At 44.6% G+C, this 16,460-nt stretch overlaps 2 protein-coding genes and 1 long non-coding RNA gene across 3 annotated transcripts in view; 2 read left to right on the forward strand and 1 right to left on the reverse strand.

Annotated features, from left to right (window-relative positions):
- LOC115278279 overlaps nt 1–598 on the forward strand; it is a 16,435-nt gene extending 15,837 nt beyond the window's left edge. The window contains exon 3 of the long non-coding RNA XR_003902796.1: nt 336–598. This is a non-coding gene — a long non-coding RNA (uncharacterized LOC115278279). The remainder of the gene's footprint in view (nt 1–335) is intronic.
- A 2,415-nt stretch (nt 599–3,013) lies between these two features.
- Nucleotides 3,014–5,559, forward strand: POP5 (POP5 homolog, ribonuclease P/MRP subunit). The gene is made up of 5 exons (XM_029922743.1): nt 3,014–3,117; nt 3,203–3,345; nt 4,660–4,809; nt 4,986–5,069; nt 5,161–5,559. The coding sequence occupies exons 1-5, from the start codon at nt 3,098–3,100 to the stop codon at nt 5,274–5,276; spliced, it is 513 nt and encodes a 170-aa protein (XP_029778603.1). The 5' UTR covers nt 3,014–3,097; the 3' UTR covers nt 5,277–5,559.
- Nucleotides 5,560–7,350: 1,791 nt separating this feature from the next.
- The window catches only part of RNF10 (ring finger protein 10), a 35,651-nt gene continuing 26,541 nt past the window's right edge, over nt 7,351–16,460 (reverse strand). Inside the window, exons 12-17 of the mRNA XM_029922740.1 lie at nt 16,245–16,346; nt 14,649–14,804; nt 11,620–11,720; nt 8,480–8,537; nt 8,249–8,407; nt 7,351–7,636 (exon numbers count right to left, since the gene is read on the reverse strand). Of these exons, the coding sequence (XP_029778600.1) occupies nt 7,560–7,636; nt 8,249–8,407; nt 8,480–8,537; nt 11,620–11,720; nt 14,649–14,804; nt 16,245–16,346 (653 nt within the window). The 3' untranslated portion in view covers nt 7,351–7,559. The remainder of the gene's footprint in view (nt 7,637–8,248; nt 8,408–8,479; nt 8,538–11,619; nt 11,721–14,648; nt 14,805–16,244; nt 16,347–16,460) is intronic.

The following is a 16,460-nucleotide window of genomic DNA, read 5'->3' on the forward strand; positions in this document are numbered from 1 at the left end:
TTGCAAACAGCCGCCGGCCTCATTAGGAGACGTGTAATTAGCGGCTGGCGGAGCCGGAGCCAGCACGGGCTAATTACCGCGGGGAGCCGGCTGCGCCGCCCCCGCCGCCGGGCCCACGCCGGGCCCCCGCCGGTGTCTAGACCCTCTTGGGGCCAGCAGGGGAGCCGGACCTGCTCCGGAGGAGGGGAGGCCCACGACGGCCCCGGTGTGCCGGCTCCAGGGGTTACGCCCGGGCGGAGGAGTCGATCATTCACTCAAAACTGCGTGTACTGTGTGCACACCCCGTGCCAGGCGTTTTGCCCACGTTTATCTCCTTTATCCCATATCCACCCTAGAGCGAGGAACCGCCCTCATCCTGTGGCACAGATGAGGAAACGGAGGTCTAGGGACGTGAATTAACCTCCCCAGCAGCACGTGGCTGGAAAATGGCGAGGGGACCGGCAATACCGTGCACCGGACAGCAGCCGGGTGGACTAGGACTAGGCCTCGAGTCGGATGGCCTTGGGATCGAGTTCTAATCCAGCTGCTTACTGAATGTGACTTTGGTCTGTGCCCCAAGTGCATCAATAAAATGGGCGTAGTGTTGGGATTAAGTAAATTGAAAGCTAGGAAGTGTTGGGGGAATTATTTTAGGGACACGAGGCGGAGTAGGGGGGCGGTGCGCTGAGGCTTTTTCTATTGGGCGCGCAACGGGCCTCTGACGCCCCCTGCCGGCCAAAGGGGGGACACTGGCGAGACCGTTTTGGAATAAACAGGTTGTTCTTGGAAGAGGAAAGGGAGCTATAGACACTTGTCCCCCAGCACACTGTTCCCCACTGCCCTTCCGCTTCCCCTCAACCCCTTCCTTCCTCAGCATGCCTCTTTTACGGTGAGTTGAGAGGTGGGGAAAACTGAGGATTCATTCCAGATTTTGCCCTGTGTATTATCATGTAGTGTATTTTCTTCCTTCTCTTCCCCCTGTGCCAGCAATTCTCAAAGTGAGGTCCAGGGACCACTGGGTTTTCTGAGACCCTTTCAGGAATCCCTAAGGACTGTGAAGCCTATGAAGGGCTTCACAGAGCCAGCCAGTTCCACAAGTCTACACACAGGAATGAGTATAATAAAGACCAAGTTACAAAGCTGTGTACCCCAGTACTGGGTCTAACAAAAATAATCTGGAACCAATTTGAACGTCTGTAATGGGAAGAGCGACCATTTTAGCAGTGTTACATCTAAACAATGCAATACTGTGCAGCTGAAACTTAAAGACATTAGACTGAGCAAAAGAAACCACACACATGTACCGTTGGATATTTATATAAAGTTCAGACCAGGCAAAGCTAATCTTATAACAGAAATCAGAACAGAGGCTACTGCTGGGACGGTTTTAGAAAGCAAGGAAACTTCTGAGGTATGCAAATGCTCCCTTTTAATTGGGGTGGTAGTTAGAAAAGTCAGTCTATACATAATGCAAAAATTCATTGAGCTTTATGTAATAGGTACTTTATACACCATATACCTCAATAATACAGTTGTAAAAAAAAGCCATAAGAAGTGTTAAACAGTTTGATCCTTTTTTTTTTTGCATAGATTTTTAAATGTTTATATATTTTGAGAGAGAGAGGGAGAGAGCACAAGCAGGGAAGGGGTGGGGAGAGAGAGGATCCCAAGCAGGTTTTATGCCATCAGTGCAGAGCCCAACCCCAGGGGCTCAGTCTCACAAACATGAGATCATGACTTGAGTCCAAATCAAGAGTCAGACACTTAACTGACAGAACCACCCAGGCTGCCCCATGATCCTATTCTTTGTTTTAAAAAAAAATTAATAAAACAAACATAATTTACCACAGGACAACAGTTCTAAGTTTATTGTGTCAGGACCCCTTTACATTCTTAAATTAACTGAGGATCCCAAAGAGTTTTTGCTTTTGTAGGATATATTGATACTTACCATGGATATTAAAACTGAGAAATGTGAAGATTTCAAGTACATATTAACAAAATAAAACAGAAATGTTTAAAACAATACAAAATCCCATTAGCCATCAGAATGATATCAGCACATGTCACATAGTCTCTGGAAAACTTTACTGTCCACTCTGAGACAGTGAAAGAGGTAAATAACATCTTAGTACCATTATGAGAGTAATTTGTCCTTAGGGACTCCTGAAAGGGTCTCAGAAAACCCAGTGGTCCCTGGACGTCACTTTGAGAATTGCTGGCACAGGGGGAAAGAGAAGGAAGAAAATACACTACATGATAAATTATTCTCTCTCGGTACTGGGATTATAATTTATCTTTATTTTCTTCTTCGTACTTTTCTAAGAAAAGTAAAATTTGGGGCGCTTGGTGGCTCAATCCCTTAAGCCTTCCACTTTGGCTCAGGTCATGATCTTGCAGTTCCAGGGCTTTCGATTCTCTCTCTCTACCCGCCTCTGCCTCTCCCTCTCCCTCTTTGCCCCACCCCAGTTGCGCTCTCTAAAAAATAAACATTAAAAAAAAAGTAAAATTTAACAACCAAGGGTTGTTTTTGCAAACAAAAATCAAGACAAAACACCTGTCTCCATAACATTGTTGAAAGACCCAAACGGTAATAACATATTTGGCTGTACGAAAAAATTACACTGAGCTCTAACCGGAAACTAAGGGTCCGATTTCCCGTGTCAATCCCAGGCGTGTAAGGGCAGGGTCTTCCCCTCTTGTTACACCGTCTTGTTTAAGGAGTCAATATAAGTGCATACACAACTGTATTGCAAGGTACTAGAAAGTAAACATAGGGAGGGTCCCAAATGCAGCAGCTCCATCCTACACAGATTTGCAAACTCTAGCTCGGGGCAGAACTACCCATCGCAACCACACACTACCGGACCGCGGACCTCAAACCCGAAACACCTCACTCAACAAGCCAGTCAGCATTGCGCATGCGCCATACAAGTGTTTGCGGGAGGTGGGGCTTAAAGGAGATTGACACTGGGCTCGGACTCCCAACACTCTAGCCCCGCCCTCTTACTCTGCTTCCCTCTCTGAGTGGCTGCAAGACAACGGAGACTATTTTCCCATTGGCCACCAGCGAAACCAACATCCGGTTTGGGCGTAGGGCGGCGGAGCGGAGACCGCCATGGTGCGATTCAAGCACAGGTAAGCGGCGGTTTCCCGGTAAACACTGCTCTATTAGGTCCTCGCGGCCCTGGCTCCGCGTTCACTTCCCTCCTGCCCTCCGCAGGTACCTGCTCTGCGAATTGGTGTCTGATGATCCCCGCTGCCGCCTGAATCTGGAGGACCGAGTGCTGAGCGGCCTCGTTCGAGACACGATCGCTCGCGTGCACGGGACTTTCGGCGCAGCCTCCTGCTCCATCGGCTTCGCAGGTGCGAGGGTGCTGGGGAACTGGGAGGAAAGCGGGATGGGAAGGGAGCGGGGCCGGAAAAGAGAGAAGGAAGGGGTAGGAGTGACCGCCGGAGCTTCCAAGCCGGATACACAATCCTCACTGTAGGTTATCGACCTCTTGAGCCTGAGCCCGAAGCCTGAATGAGTCCAAGTTAGGCAGAAAGCTAAAAGTAGGGGCGCCTGGGTGGCTCTGTTAAGTGTTAACGTGTCCGACTTCAGCGCAGGTCATGATCCCGCATTTTCCTGAATTCCAGCTCCAGGTAGGGCTCTGTGCCGACAGCTTGGAGCCTGCCCAAGATTTTATGCCTACCTCTCTCTGCCCATCCCCCCCCCCCCAAAAAACACATCAAAAATTTTAAGGAAAAAACCCTCCAAAATTAGAAGGCAGTGGGACTTGGGGCAAGAATCTCCTTTATGCGTTTGGGGGTTGCGATTGAATTAGCAGGATAATGAATTAAATGGGGAAAGATGTGTAGTTTCGAGTTAGTTACTTGAGGCCCCATGGGAAGGGATGGTCATTATTATCTTTTTTTTTAATTTTTTTAATGTTTTATTTATTTTTGGTACAGAGAGAGACAGAGCATGATGGGGGAGGGGCAGAGAGAGAAGGAGACACAGGACCGGAAGCAGGCTCCAGGCTCTGAGCTGTCAGCACAAAGCCTGATGCAGGGCTCCAACCCATGAATGTGAGATCTGACCTGAGCCAAAGTCGGAGGCTCAACCGACTGAGCCATTCAGGCACCCCCATAATTATCTTTAAAAAACCCTTAATAGTACAGGTAGAGTACAGAACCCACAACTGTGTGTATGTAAATGAGGATGAGGATTCTTCCCACAGGATGACTTTTTTAATTCGTACCCTCCTGTGCTCAAAATTGAATACTGGACAATCAGATGCACGTAGGCACAACTCACCTACATCAGGTCACTTACAGTTGGCTGCTTCAAGAACCTACGGAGCTCAGTTGCAATAGAACCACCTTTCAACCAAGGGTTTCCTCTTAGGAAGATGGATCTCTGCCAGCCCTGACCTCACTTATCAGTGATTTAGAAGAACATTTACAATTCCAAATTCATTCACCTGTTCTGAGTGGTGTACAAAGCATTGGATGTGGCTTATCCCCTTTTCATAAATGAAGGTCTGTTCTAAAGCTTTTTCCCTGTAGGAATTTGGTTTTACTCACTGATCATATGTCCCAAGTGCCACTGCCTGGCACCTAGTACTGACTCTCAATTACTCTTAAGATTTTTCAGTGAATCCCAAGTTTCCCAAAATGATTTTCTTCCCCCTGTAGTGAGATACCTCAATGCCTATACTGGAATAGTGCTACTTCGATGCCGGAAGGAATTCTACCAACTTGTGTGCTCGGCTCTTCCTTTCATCACATACTTGGAGAACAAAGGACACCGTTACCCGTGTTTTCTCAACACTTTACATGTGGGAGGTAGGGGTGCATATGGTATGGGTGCTGATAATAGTAACGGGTTCAGGGTTCAGTCTTGACAGCGGGTGGGTCTTCCTGCTATCCTGCCAAGAACAAGATGCTTTCACCTAGCTTGGAAAGTCTTGAAGCAGGCACCTTTCACAAGCTGTTGACCACAAAGCTCTTTCACATGCCAGGTACAATTCGAACCTGTCAGAAGTTCCTGATTCATTACAACAGGAGACAGCTATTGATGTTATTGCAGAACTGCACTGATGAAGGTAAGTGACGTCAGCCCAGTGCTCCCTGAGCAGTAACTAACCTGAGGTCACTCCCAAAGACCCTTTTCATCTCTGCTCTCTGCCTTTGCAGGAGAACGAGAAGCTATCCAGAAATCTGTCACAAGAAGCTGTTTACTAGAGGAGAGGTCAGATGAGGAACAGCTTTCAGATAGTGGTGGTGAGGAGCCTTCTGAAGCAATGGAGTGAACTTCTGGAGGCTATGCTGTGCCCAAGCTTCAGGGCCCACTTGGAACAGGACATTCTGCAAGGCAGCAGCATCTGCTACGGTTTCCCAAACTGGATGACTGCTGACCAGAGGCCAAGTTTCAGCTTAAAATGGAAGACCTGTTCACTTAAACTGAAGTCACTTTTACCTAGTAGTGTCTGGTTAAGTGGTTCTGCAGTTGGTGAAGCCCCTGTGGTTATAGACATCTCTGTATCTCATTGCCTGCCCGAGGAGTAGATCTATTAAATGTCCTTGACCTCTGTAGCATTTAGCATACTTAAGTTCATACTTAAGTTTGGCCAAGTCTCCTTCCCCACCCACCCCCCACCCCCTAGGCTCATTGGGAAGGCTGGCTTCCCTATAGGATAGTAGATACATAGCCTCCCACTTGAGGCCTTGTGCCCCAATAGCTAGGATGAACCCTAAGTAACCCAGGTCATTTAGATTTAGAGTATTGACACAGTGAGTGAACTGGTACAGATGTATAGCTGGTCTCAGTCCTGACCCACTGGGCCTTAAAGTGAACTGGTACAGATGTATAGCTGGTCTCAGTCCTGACCCACCGGGCCTTAAAACACCAGATTCCTTACCAATTATAATCCGGTAACAAGACAACACAGTTTTTCCACTTTTCTTGAGGGGTAACAAAACCTGGCCTTGCCTGACATCACTACAAAGCCAAGCAGCAGCTGCCAACGTCCAGTAGTTTCCTGCAGTTCACCCTTCCCTGCTGTCTAACACCTGCCAGGCACCTGAAGACCAGTGACCCTGCCACACTCACGGAAGCAGGAAGGTTTTGATCTACTACCTACTAATGACATTTCTAGGATTTGTTTTCTTGAATACAACATGTTATTCAGAGTCCCTTAATACATTTAACAGAAGGATCTGTAATTTTTGCTTTAACATGTCCCCTCACTTTCAAGGCTGAAACATCCTCGTCCACCCAGGGGAGTGCCTATTCCAGGATTTCTGAACCTCTTCCTTTTAAGAATAGTGGTGGGTTACAGCTAAGCCCAACTCGAGAACCCTTTAGGCCTGACACTAGGAGAGACACTGCTCCATGAGAAGAGTGCTCAAGCTCCTGGTAGTTGTCACTTTAATCTACTCAAGGGTCGCACCTGGGTGGCTCAGTTGGTTAAACATCCATCTGACTCGATTCCTTCAGCTCAGGTCATGTTTGGTTTCATGGGTTCAGGCCCCCACTGTCAGGGACTGCTGATCGTGCATGGCCTGCCTGGGATTCTCTCTTGCACGCGGTCTCCCTCTCAGCCTCTCCCCCACACTCTCAAAATAAACTTAAAAAAAAAAAAAGTTTTTAAGAGGTTTGTCTACCTAACCTGTAATGAACTTAAAAAAAAAAAAAAAAGCTCCCATTGCTTGTGCAGGTGATTTATTGCAACTATTTGCCTTCACATTCTATTATACCTAGAGGTCACGTCATTAAGCAGCAAAATAATTCACATCACTCAAATTCAGTTGCAACCAAGGCACAGCCTGCTTCAGACGACAAGGAGGCAGTGGACGCCCCACCGCTTTCAAACCTGCCCTCTGCTGCTCCTGTAACTCAGGCCACTGTGGCTGTAAACAGGCTTTGACCTAACAGTTGGCAGGTTCCAGGACTGCTTTAGTGACCATTACAGCTTTCCTTGCCCAACAGAAGCCACGTTCAAGAAGTGTAAAACCATCACATATGTAAGAAACCCAAGTCTGGCACCACAGCTGATTATTTCTCAGAAGAAAACTGCAATTCAGGCTGGGTGTCCTAAATCCATTTTATTCCCATCCTTCTGGGTTTGTTTTTTTTTTTGGTTTGTTGGTTTGTTTTTTAACAAGAGGAGAACTAAACAGGAAAGAGTCAACTGGTTTTAAAAGGCTCACTGGTAGGTGTGCAGAAGCCATGATGCCCTGACATGTCAGCAGAACAGGCTAAAACACTCTGATGTGGGCTATTCCAAGGGATGTTGAAGGAACTCAAAGGTATTTGGGTTGAAACTAATTACATGGGTCAAAAAGACTAACCTGGTAAACTAAAAATCTTGGCAGGAAGAGAGATCTCTTGTGAGTGTCAATACTTTATTTTGGTGTAAAGATGGGAAGCTGGAAAATACACTGTATTAAAATTTTCTTGGTTCCCCCTCACGCTGTGGAAACCCCCTCCCCCCAGAGCTAATCGGTTCAAACTCAAATACTTAAAAATTACAGCAGCAAAACAAAAGCACAGAAAAAAAACCAGATGGAGACGGGAGCCGGGGCCAGTAGTGTCACTTGGTGTGGACGACTGAGGTGCTGAACAGGAGCTTTTGTTTCTGCTTTTTTCTTTTCTTTCCTCCTTTCTCTTCTAAATGGAAACAGAAAGAACTTAGCTTAGAATGCCACCCTCTTGCCCCAGCCAGTTTCATTCCTAAGAGTCCTAGAGTGGCAGCTAAGGTTCTAGAATGAAGACCCCCAGATCCAGACACCAGTCCCTGCACACTCCAGGTATCTGGGCAAGTCACTTTACGCCCCTAGACCCGTTTCCTCATCTGTAACATAGTTCTACCCATTTAATATGGTTGTTGGGAGACTAAAACGAGCACAATGCCAGGTAGGCAGAGAAGGCACAGCATGAATGCTAGTCCTCTCCTTGTGTAACTGAAACCTACAGAATGGTGTGGGCTTCAAGCCTGACTTGTCCATCTATTAGCTACCCTCTACCAAACTCCGGAATTCTAAAACCTACTCTCTGCTACTCTCTGTCTTAGAAGGGAAAAATATAGAGTTCCTCAAGTTTCACATCTGGGCCTCAATAATTAATCTGGGGCGGCAAAAACGTCCTGACATACTAAATGGACTATTAGCTGACATCAGCATGTGAGCCTTCAGACTAAAGTGCCTAACTAGTGATGCCCACTACTGGACCCAGGTGGAAATGACAACTATGTACGGAGTACCCCCATTTCTTTGCCTTTACCAGAGAGGGGATCTGAAGTCGCTGGTGTGTCCAGTTTCATGAAGGCTGCTTCAATAGCTTGGCTGAAGGAATTTTGGAAACTGGGCACAGGAACACGGTCTGAGTTATCACTCTCCCCATCGCTGTCCACAGGAGCAGGAGGAACTAAGCTGTTTTCATCTGTAAAATACCAGTGTTAATTTACTTTCTGAAAGGGGCCAAACTCCCCCTCCACCAGAGGGCCATTCTCACCTTTCTTTGGAGCAGTTTTGGGCCACACATCTGCTTTTGCTTTTCCAACTCTCAGCATCTGCCAAAGTGGGAAAGAAGGAGAGAAGAATTTAAGTAACCAGTCCAATTTCCTTCCCAGACTTGGGTCTTGACACTACCTGGCTAGAGGAACAAAGAACTAGCACCTGTGGAGAAAAGGATTTTCCAAGTACTTCTCTCCTTCACACACAGTTTCAGTCATGCCCTCTATATCATGACCAATAGAAAACAGCAGTGCAGCTCCCGAGGTGGGAAACCAAAGCCTGTTTTGTTCCTTAAGAAACAGTATAGAACAGTGCATGGACTGCACAAGAGGTTCTTCCTCAGACTCTCGAGTTGGGAATTCTGACTTTGTGTCATTGCCTTCTGGTAAGTTTTTCCTGCTCTTTGTGGGACTCCTAAACAGAGACCTCTTGGAATAAGCAGTGTGCAGCACCCTCCAATTTTAAAACAAACCACCTGGTTCTCCAACTCCAGTTACTTAAGGCCAAGAAACTCAATTTAACTTTATCCTGAAACTGCTCCAAAAGCTGTGGTTACCCTTCAGTCTTTGCTTTTCTAATAGCTCCTTAATTATTAACTTTTGGCTCTAACCATTGACCAGGTTCCTCCATGTACAATAAAATCAGAACCACCCCTCCTGCCCCTGCATGAGGAATTCTTCCATCTTATGTGGCCAAGGTCAGCTTCTTAATTACTGAGGGGCACTTGGAGTTCCATATGCCACACATGCCCTGCAACTCAAAGCAGGCTGAATTTTATTCCTGGAACACTACCAAAAGACAAGCCCCACGAAATTCAAATAATAATGTGTGATCCTAAAGTATGTGTCCCAAAGTGAGGCACAATATTATTCAAATGGCGTTGGCAGACGCTGATTTCACTGAATAACCTTTCTTCATCATGTACCACTTTGATGATCTTTTCCCTTTGTCCTTGGGAATTTGGGGTCCAAAGAGTATGGAATCTGAATCATCTTACTCTTAAAAGGTCGTTAAAATATATATCACCTATGTGTTATTCTTGACAGAAATGTTTAAATGTTTAACCTGAATCCACTCATGAAATAAGAAACAAATCAGGGCGCCTGGGTGGCTCAGTCAGTTAAGCATCCGACTTTGGTTCAGGTCATGATCTCGTAGTTTGTGGTTCGAGTCCCACTTCAGGCTCTGTGCTGATGGCTCAGAGACTGGAGCCTGTTTCAGACTCTGTCTTCCTTGCTCTCTGCCCCTCCCCTGCTTGTGCTGTCTCTCAAAAAAAAAAAAAAAAAAAAAGGAAAGGAAAGAAACAAATCCAAACTGTAAGACACCACCTACAACTGGCCTGGATGCTTCAAAAATATCCATGCCACAGGAAAACAAAGGCTAGAGAAACTTATGCATCACAGGAGACTAAAGAGACATGACAAATACATGCAATGAGCAATCTGTTTTGGACGGGACTGAAAACCATACAGGACCATTGAGACAAATGGAGAAATAAGGAATAGGTACTATATTAGGTACTCAATTAGCTGAAGTTCTTTCACGTGATCATGACAACTGTAGTTAATATAGAAGAATATCATTTGGGGAACACTTATAAATAGTTGGTGGTAAACTCATTCAGGAGGTCTGTAACATTTTCAACACAGTATAACAATAAAAAAAGCAAGCAGATATAGTAAAATGCTAACAGGTGAACCTAGGTGAAAGGTATGAGCTTTCATTACGCTATTCCTTCAACACTTTCAAGTCTGAAGTTGTTCAACATACAAAGCTGAAAAAAGCAATAGCAATAAAACCTAGTTACAAAAAACAACTTAAGGGGCGCCTGGGTGGCTCAGGCAGCTAAGCGTCTGACTCCTGATTTCGGCTCAGGTCATAATCTCACAATCTGTGAAACCAAGCCCCGTGCTCTACACTGACAGCAAGGAGCCTGACTGGGATTTTCTCTCCCCTCTCTCCGCCTCTCCTTCTGCTCAATCACTCTCTCTATATAAATAAACACTAAAAAAAACCCAAAAAAACAAAACTTAAGCATTTGACATAATTCCTGGGAGCCACTTGCTTATAACCTCTGAAGCCCATTAGTTAATATTCAAGATTGCTCTCAATTATTTCTTCCTCCGGGACTTCAGGACTCTACTTACCAAAGTCCAATTCCTGCTTATATCTCAGCACACACTATGAAACATTGTGAGAAACCTCCATTATCACCTGCTCTAAAGAACTGTAAGCTAATAATACCAAACTAGCCCCAAAAGGGGCTAACTTCTAAAGGGGGGTGCTCAGCAAGCTGTCCATCCTTCTTCCTCGGTCATCTCAATGCAGGAAAGCTGTTTGTTTTAGAGATTAATAAAATGACCGGACATCTTTGCCTAGTATCGAAGAGAACAAGATGGGTCACCAGCAGCTTTACGGGAGCCAGCTGAGGAGTTCTGGCCAGGGTTTGCTGTGTCTGCTCAAACGGGCACGGTCTGATTCACAAATACAGCCTCACTATGTGCTGCCGGTGTTCTCGTAAGTATGCAAAGGATACAGGCTTCAGTAAGCTGGATTACGTGAACTTCCTTGGATGAGTCATTCAAAAGACCTACCTTAATGCTCACTTATTGTATATAAAATAAAAACAAAGACAGAAAAACAAAACACAAAAAGATCTAACATCAAGTGTCACTACCCTGGTGTTCCTCTAACCCAGCTGTCCAAGGAAGACAGTTTGGCTAGTTATAGGACAACCAAGACAAGCTTTCCCTTCCCAAAGTGAAGAGAAATCACTTATTATATGTAACAGATACACACCGCCTGAATCAGAAGTCCTAGGACCAAGGACCAGCGGAAGTTGACTGAAGTCTCCCCAGCCCCTAAAACAATGCTCGGTATCCAAGTATTTGACGATTTGTTAAAAAAAACTAAAGCTCTGATTCTCCCTCAGCTACTCTTGGCCTCTTTCCTTGATAAGTCCACAATAACATCTGAGACTAAATCTGTAAGATTTCCTCTTAAAAAAGCTTTCCATGATTATTACCATCAACACAACATTAGCCAGTCTCCCCTTCTCTAGCAGAAAGATTTCCAGAAAGAACAAGCAGCAGAGCTCACATTAAATACCTGTGAACTGCTTCACAAGCAAAGGTTTACCTGGGCAAAGGAAGGGAAGGGAGAGTCTTCTTCCAGACTCCCAACGCAGAATGAAGGACTGCCCTGACTGGCAGTTGGTGACAGAGGGGTCAGCAGAAAGTCTGAAAGGAAACCAGAGACCTGATTATGTAAGTCAAGTTCCAAGAGAAAAGAGATGAACCCTGAATCAGATCTGGATAATTACCAGCCCCACCACAAAAAGCAAACTTTGATTCAATTTCAATTCTGCCATGTTCTTAAAAAGCTACAAACGTGGCCTATTATTCACACTAGTGATCGAGGGAATGAAAAATTTAGTGAACACAGTAATACTAGAAAGCATGGCAGAATCCATTCCCACACCAAGAAAAACCCTTTCCACATCAGCTGACTCTCAAGGCCTAGATACTGGACTGTCATGGACTGGTTTTATGTGAATGAAAAAGTTTTAAGGAAAAGGTGGAATTTAATCAGGCCAGCCTTATGTTCCAGCCAGATATGTATGACCTGTACTATTCAGTTAGTACCCAAAACACACATCCAAATGAACAAACTGAACATGAAGATGCAAGCTTCTCCCTGATACTCCCTAGGTAACAGTCTTCTCCATCCTTTCTGACCTAGAGGTAGGTATTTCCCACATCTACCCGCTGCCCTGATCACTGCTGGAAGGGAGAGGCCTACTCACTCTCCCAGTAGCAGACCCTTCCACTGTCAGCCAGGGCTATTTAGTACTTTCACTCCTAGGACTATCCAACTGCTCTTGTTTCAATACTTTAAAGCCCACTCCTTCAAAAAAGCTAGTATGTGAAAGCACGTACACAACCAATTTTTATATCACAGATACTGCTGTGCCATATTCCTCTCTGTATCAGCTCTCTTCTTAGACTAAAGAGCATAATGGTCATGCATACAGCCCTCGAGTGCAGGTTGCAGTCACAGTCCCTGTCACTAAGCCCCTGTCTTGGCCTGAGGCTCCTCATCTGCACAGTGACAGGCATACAATCGTAAAGAATCACCAAGAGTTTTAAATATTCTGCTCTTGGACTTTTCTTTAAAATGGCTGGCTGAGGCTGAGTTGGTTAAGCATCTGACTTTGGCTCAGATCACGATTTCACAGTTCCTGAGTTCAGGCCCCATGTTGGGCTCGGCGCAGACAGCTCCACGCCCGGAGCCTGCTTCAGATTCTGTCTCCTTCTCTCTCTCAAAAATAAGCAAACACTTTTTAAAAATAAAATGAAATTGGGGCACCTGGGTGGCTCAGTCGGTTGAGCATCCGGCTTTGGTTCAGGTCATGATCTCATGGTTCATGGGTTCGAGCCCCGCATCAGGCTCTGTGCCGACAGCTAGCTCAGAGCCTGGAGCCTGCTTCAGATTCTATATCTCCCTCTCTCTCTGACCCTCCCCTTCTCACACTGTCTCTCTCTGTCTCTCAAAAATAAATAAAAAAAACAAAAACAGAAACAAATTTTTTTTTTTTAAATGAAATGGCTGGCAGAGAAATTTTAATTATCAAAAACTATCTGCCAAGTGAAGATCACAAAAGACAGATCTCTAAAATTATAGTAACTTTTGGGGCACCTGGGTGGCTCAACCGGTTAAGCGTCCGGCTTCAGCTTAGCTCATGATGTCATGGTTCGTGGGTTCGAGCCCCGCAGCAGGCTCTGTGCTGACTGCTACCTCAGAGCCTGGAGCCTGCTTCAGATTCTGTATCTCCCTCTCTCTCTGGCCTTCCCCTGATCGCACTGTCTCTGTCTCTCAAAAATAAATAAAAAGCATTAAAAAAATTTTTTTGAAATTATAGTAACTCTTAAAATGTTTGATTTCATAACACATTAATATATTCTCTCTATATAAGAAAAAAAAAGGATTTTTAAAAAGCTAAAGACCTCTTTGAACAACCTCTCAATCCCAATCTCACTCTCTAGGGTAAAACAGCATTACCATTTGAAACATCATCATTTCAATATCTTTTTTTCCTTTCCTTTTCTTTTTTTTAAGTAGACTCCACACCCAACATGGGGCTTGAACTGATGACCCTAGTATTAAGAGTCGGATGTTCTACCAACTAAGCCAGCCATATTTCCATCAATGTTTTTCTATATATTTAAATATATAAACTCTTAATGAAATACTGTTTTTGTATTTTTTTTTTAATCCACAATATGGGGCACCTGGCTGGCTCAATTTGTAGAGCATGTGGCTCAATTTGCAGAACATGTGACTCAGGATCTTGAGTTCAAGTCCCATGTTGGGTGTAGAGCCTACTTTAAAAAAGTAAATAAAACCCACAAACGGTCTTGTTCTATAATCTCCTTTTATCTTAAAGGTCTACCCACTGGTTCACAAAAACAGCTATTACCCTCTTCAATATGTGTTAAGTATTTCATAGTATAAATGTTATATAATTCAGCCATTATTTTACCACTACATTTTGTAGGGCTTTTTTCCCCACTATAAACAATGCGACAATAAGGAGACACATACAAAAGTGCTTAATCTTACAAGGAGATTATATTAAAGGTACAAACTAGATATAAAACAGCTGAGGGTGGAGGGGTGCTTGGGTGGCTCAGTTGGTTAAGCATCCGACTTAGCTCAGGTCATGGTTTCACAGTTTGTGAGTTCAAGCCCCACATCAGGGTCTGGGCTGTCAGCACGCAGCCTGCTTAAGATCCTCTATCCCCCTCTACTTCTCCCCTGCTTGCGTGCTCTCTCCCTCTCAAAAACGAACAAACAAATAAAACAACACATTTTTTAAAATCTTTAGAAATAAAACAGCTGGGTCACGGGGAAGAATCTAAGTTTAACTTTCCTGCCATATGAACTGCCTTGAGGTTCTGAGGTTTTTAAAAGACAGCAGGGTATAAAGTAGGACAGCCAATGAGAACAGAAAATCAAATGACAAAAGTCTGATGTACCAAAGTAAAGTTAGTCACTAAAGATACCACCATACTAAGTGGGTTAGAGTTGTAAACTCAGATACTAGGGCCTTCCTTAAGGTCTGTGGCTGGTGGGCAACTGCATTCTTCAAATCCCAACTCATTTACCTGCTTGGGAACCTGGACTTCTGCTAAGAGGAGAAAGGGAGAGGGCACCATGGCCCTCGGTGCTGGTGGGACCCAAAGCAGAATCAGAAGTGCAGGTATAGGAATTGAAGGCAGGAAACTGCTGTAGATTCTCTAGGGGAATGTGGACTTCTGGATCTGCAAAGAAAAGAGAATAGTAGGCCATTTAGAATAGTCCTCAAATCTTATCCAACAGTCGAGGATAGTCAATATGAATCCCCCAAGGCTCTAAGGGATGTAAACAGACACTTTAAAGCCCAAATTTGTAATAATTGTAACTTCGTGGGGCTTGAACTCACAAACCATGAGATCATGACCCAAGCTAAAGTCTGATGCTTAACCAAATGAGTCACCCAGGAGCCCCTATATTTTGTTTTAAAATAAAACCCTTTTGGGAGGCACTTGGCTGGCTCTGTTGGCAGAGCATGCAACTCTTAATCTCAGGGTTGTTAAATTCAAGCCCCACGCTAGGTGTAGAGATTACTTAAAAATAAAATCTTAGGGGCACTTGGGTGGCTCAGTTAAGCGTCTGACTTCAGCTCAGATCATGATCTCATGGTTCGTGGGTTGCAGACCCATGTCAAGCTCTGCACCGTCAGTCTGCTTCAGATTCTCTGTTTCCCTCTCTTTCTGCCCCTCCTCCGCTCATGTGTGTTCTCTCCATCCCTCTCTCTCTCAAAAATAAACATTTAAAATAAAATAAAATCTTAAAAAGTAAAAATACAATAGAAAACCTTTGTCCTATTCTTAACTGAAGCCAAATATTACACATGAAGGTTAATTATATTAGTCTATGTACTTGTCTTTGGATGTTCCCATAATAAAGAAGGTAAAATTAAAAAGCTTCTGTTCCTGCAACATCATTCTTTTTAAACATTTGTGGTGAACAGCTACACAGCAGTGGAACCCCAGCTATACACTTATCCCAGTTGAAGTAAAATTTATGTTTACCATGCCGTATGTAGTGAGAACAGTGAAGCCCTTTCCCTGAGGACTCAATTCTTTGTTTTTTGGAGGATAAGTAAGTATGCCCTCATGTCACACTAATCTCCTGGGTTCAATGAAGCTTATGTTGAAGAAACAGATCAAAAGACTCTCCACTTATATGAAAGAGCTCTTAAATCTAACCTCCTTCATAGCTTTCCTACTTTGTCAAGGTTTCTACTGTATCAGACCCTGGTGGCAGACATGCTGTATATAGAGTCTTCTTTAATAGAGTCAACGGTGGGATCAATGTTACATTCAGAACGCACAGGAGACAATTATCCCCTAAATTCAGCAGATCTCCAATTCCCTTCCCCAGAACAGGTTTTTTCACCTACTAGGTCAAGAATGAATTTAATCTCATCCCTCATTACAAGCTTTGAGCTTTGACCCACATTAATTCACTTAATTCTCAAATAAGCCTATGAAGGAGGTACTCTCATGACTCACATTTAAGAGCTTAAAGAAAAAAAAAAAGAAAAAAACAAGCGGCAGAGCTGAGATGTGAACCAAGCAGTCTGGCTCCTGGGCCCAAGCATGGAGTCTCTACGAGGATGCACAGCTGTACTAGTCCAACAGAGTTCCCGAACTTACACTTGCCCTGTTTCTTATTCTCCTCCATCTCAATCCTGCGCTCCCGGCGGCGTTCCTCCCGAGCCTTCTTCTGGCGCTGACGCTTCCTCTTCTCAATGTCATCTGTGGGATGATCCAATGGTGAGGAGGCAGACCAAGAACAACGTGGCCATTAACTCCTCCCGGGTGACTAGTCAGTCACCAAGGCCCCAAAAGGAGGCAACTGGACTGGATGAA

The sequence above is a fragment of the Suricata suricatta genome, chromosome 14 (genome assembly GCF_006229205.1).
Source record: "Suricata suricatta isolate VVHF042 chromosome 14, meerkat_22Aug2017_6uvM2_HiC, whole genome shotgun sequence".
Classification (NCBI taxonomy): Eukaryota; Metazoa; Chordata; class Mammalia; order Carnivora; family Herpestidae; genus Suricata; species Suricata suricatta.

Excerpts from the sequence above, each read along its gene's own strand:
- POP5 (XM_029922743.1), top strand. The coding sequence starts at position 3,098 with ATGGTGCGATTCAAGCACAG. Across the intron at positions 3,118-3,202 it reads ATGGTGCGATTCAAGCACAG|GTACCTGCTCTGCGAATTGG; the intron begins GTAAGCGGCGGT and ends TGCCCTCCGCAG. Across the intron at positions 4,810-4,985 it reads CAACACTTTACATGTGGGAG|GTACAATTCGAACCTGTCAG; the intron begins GTAGGGGTGCAT and ends TTCACATGCCAG.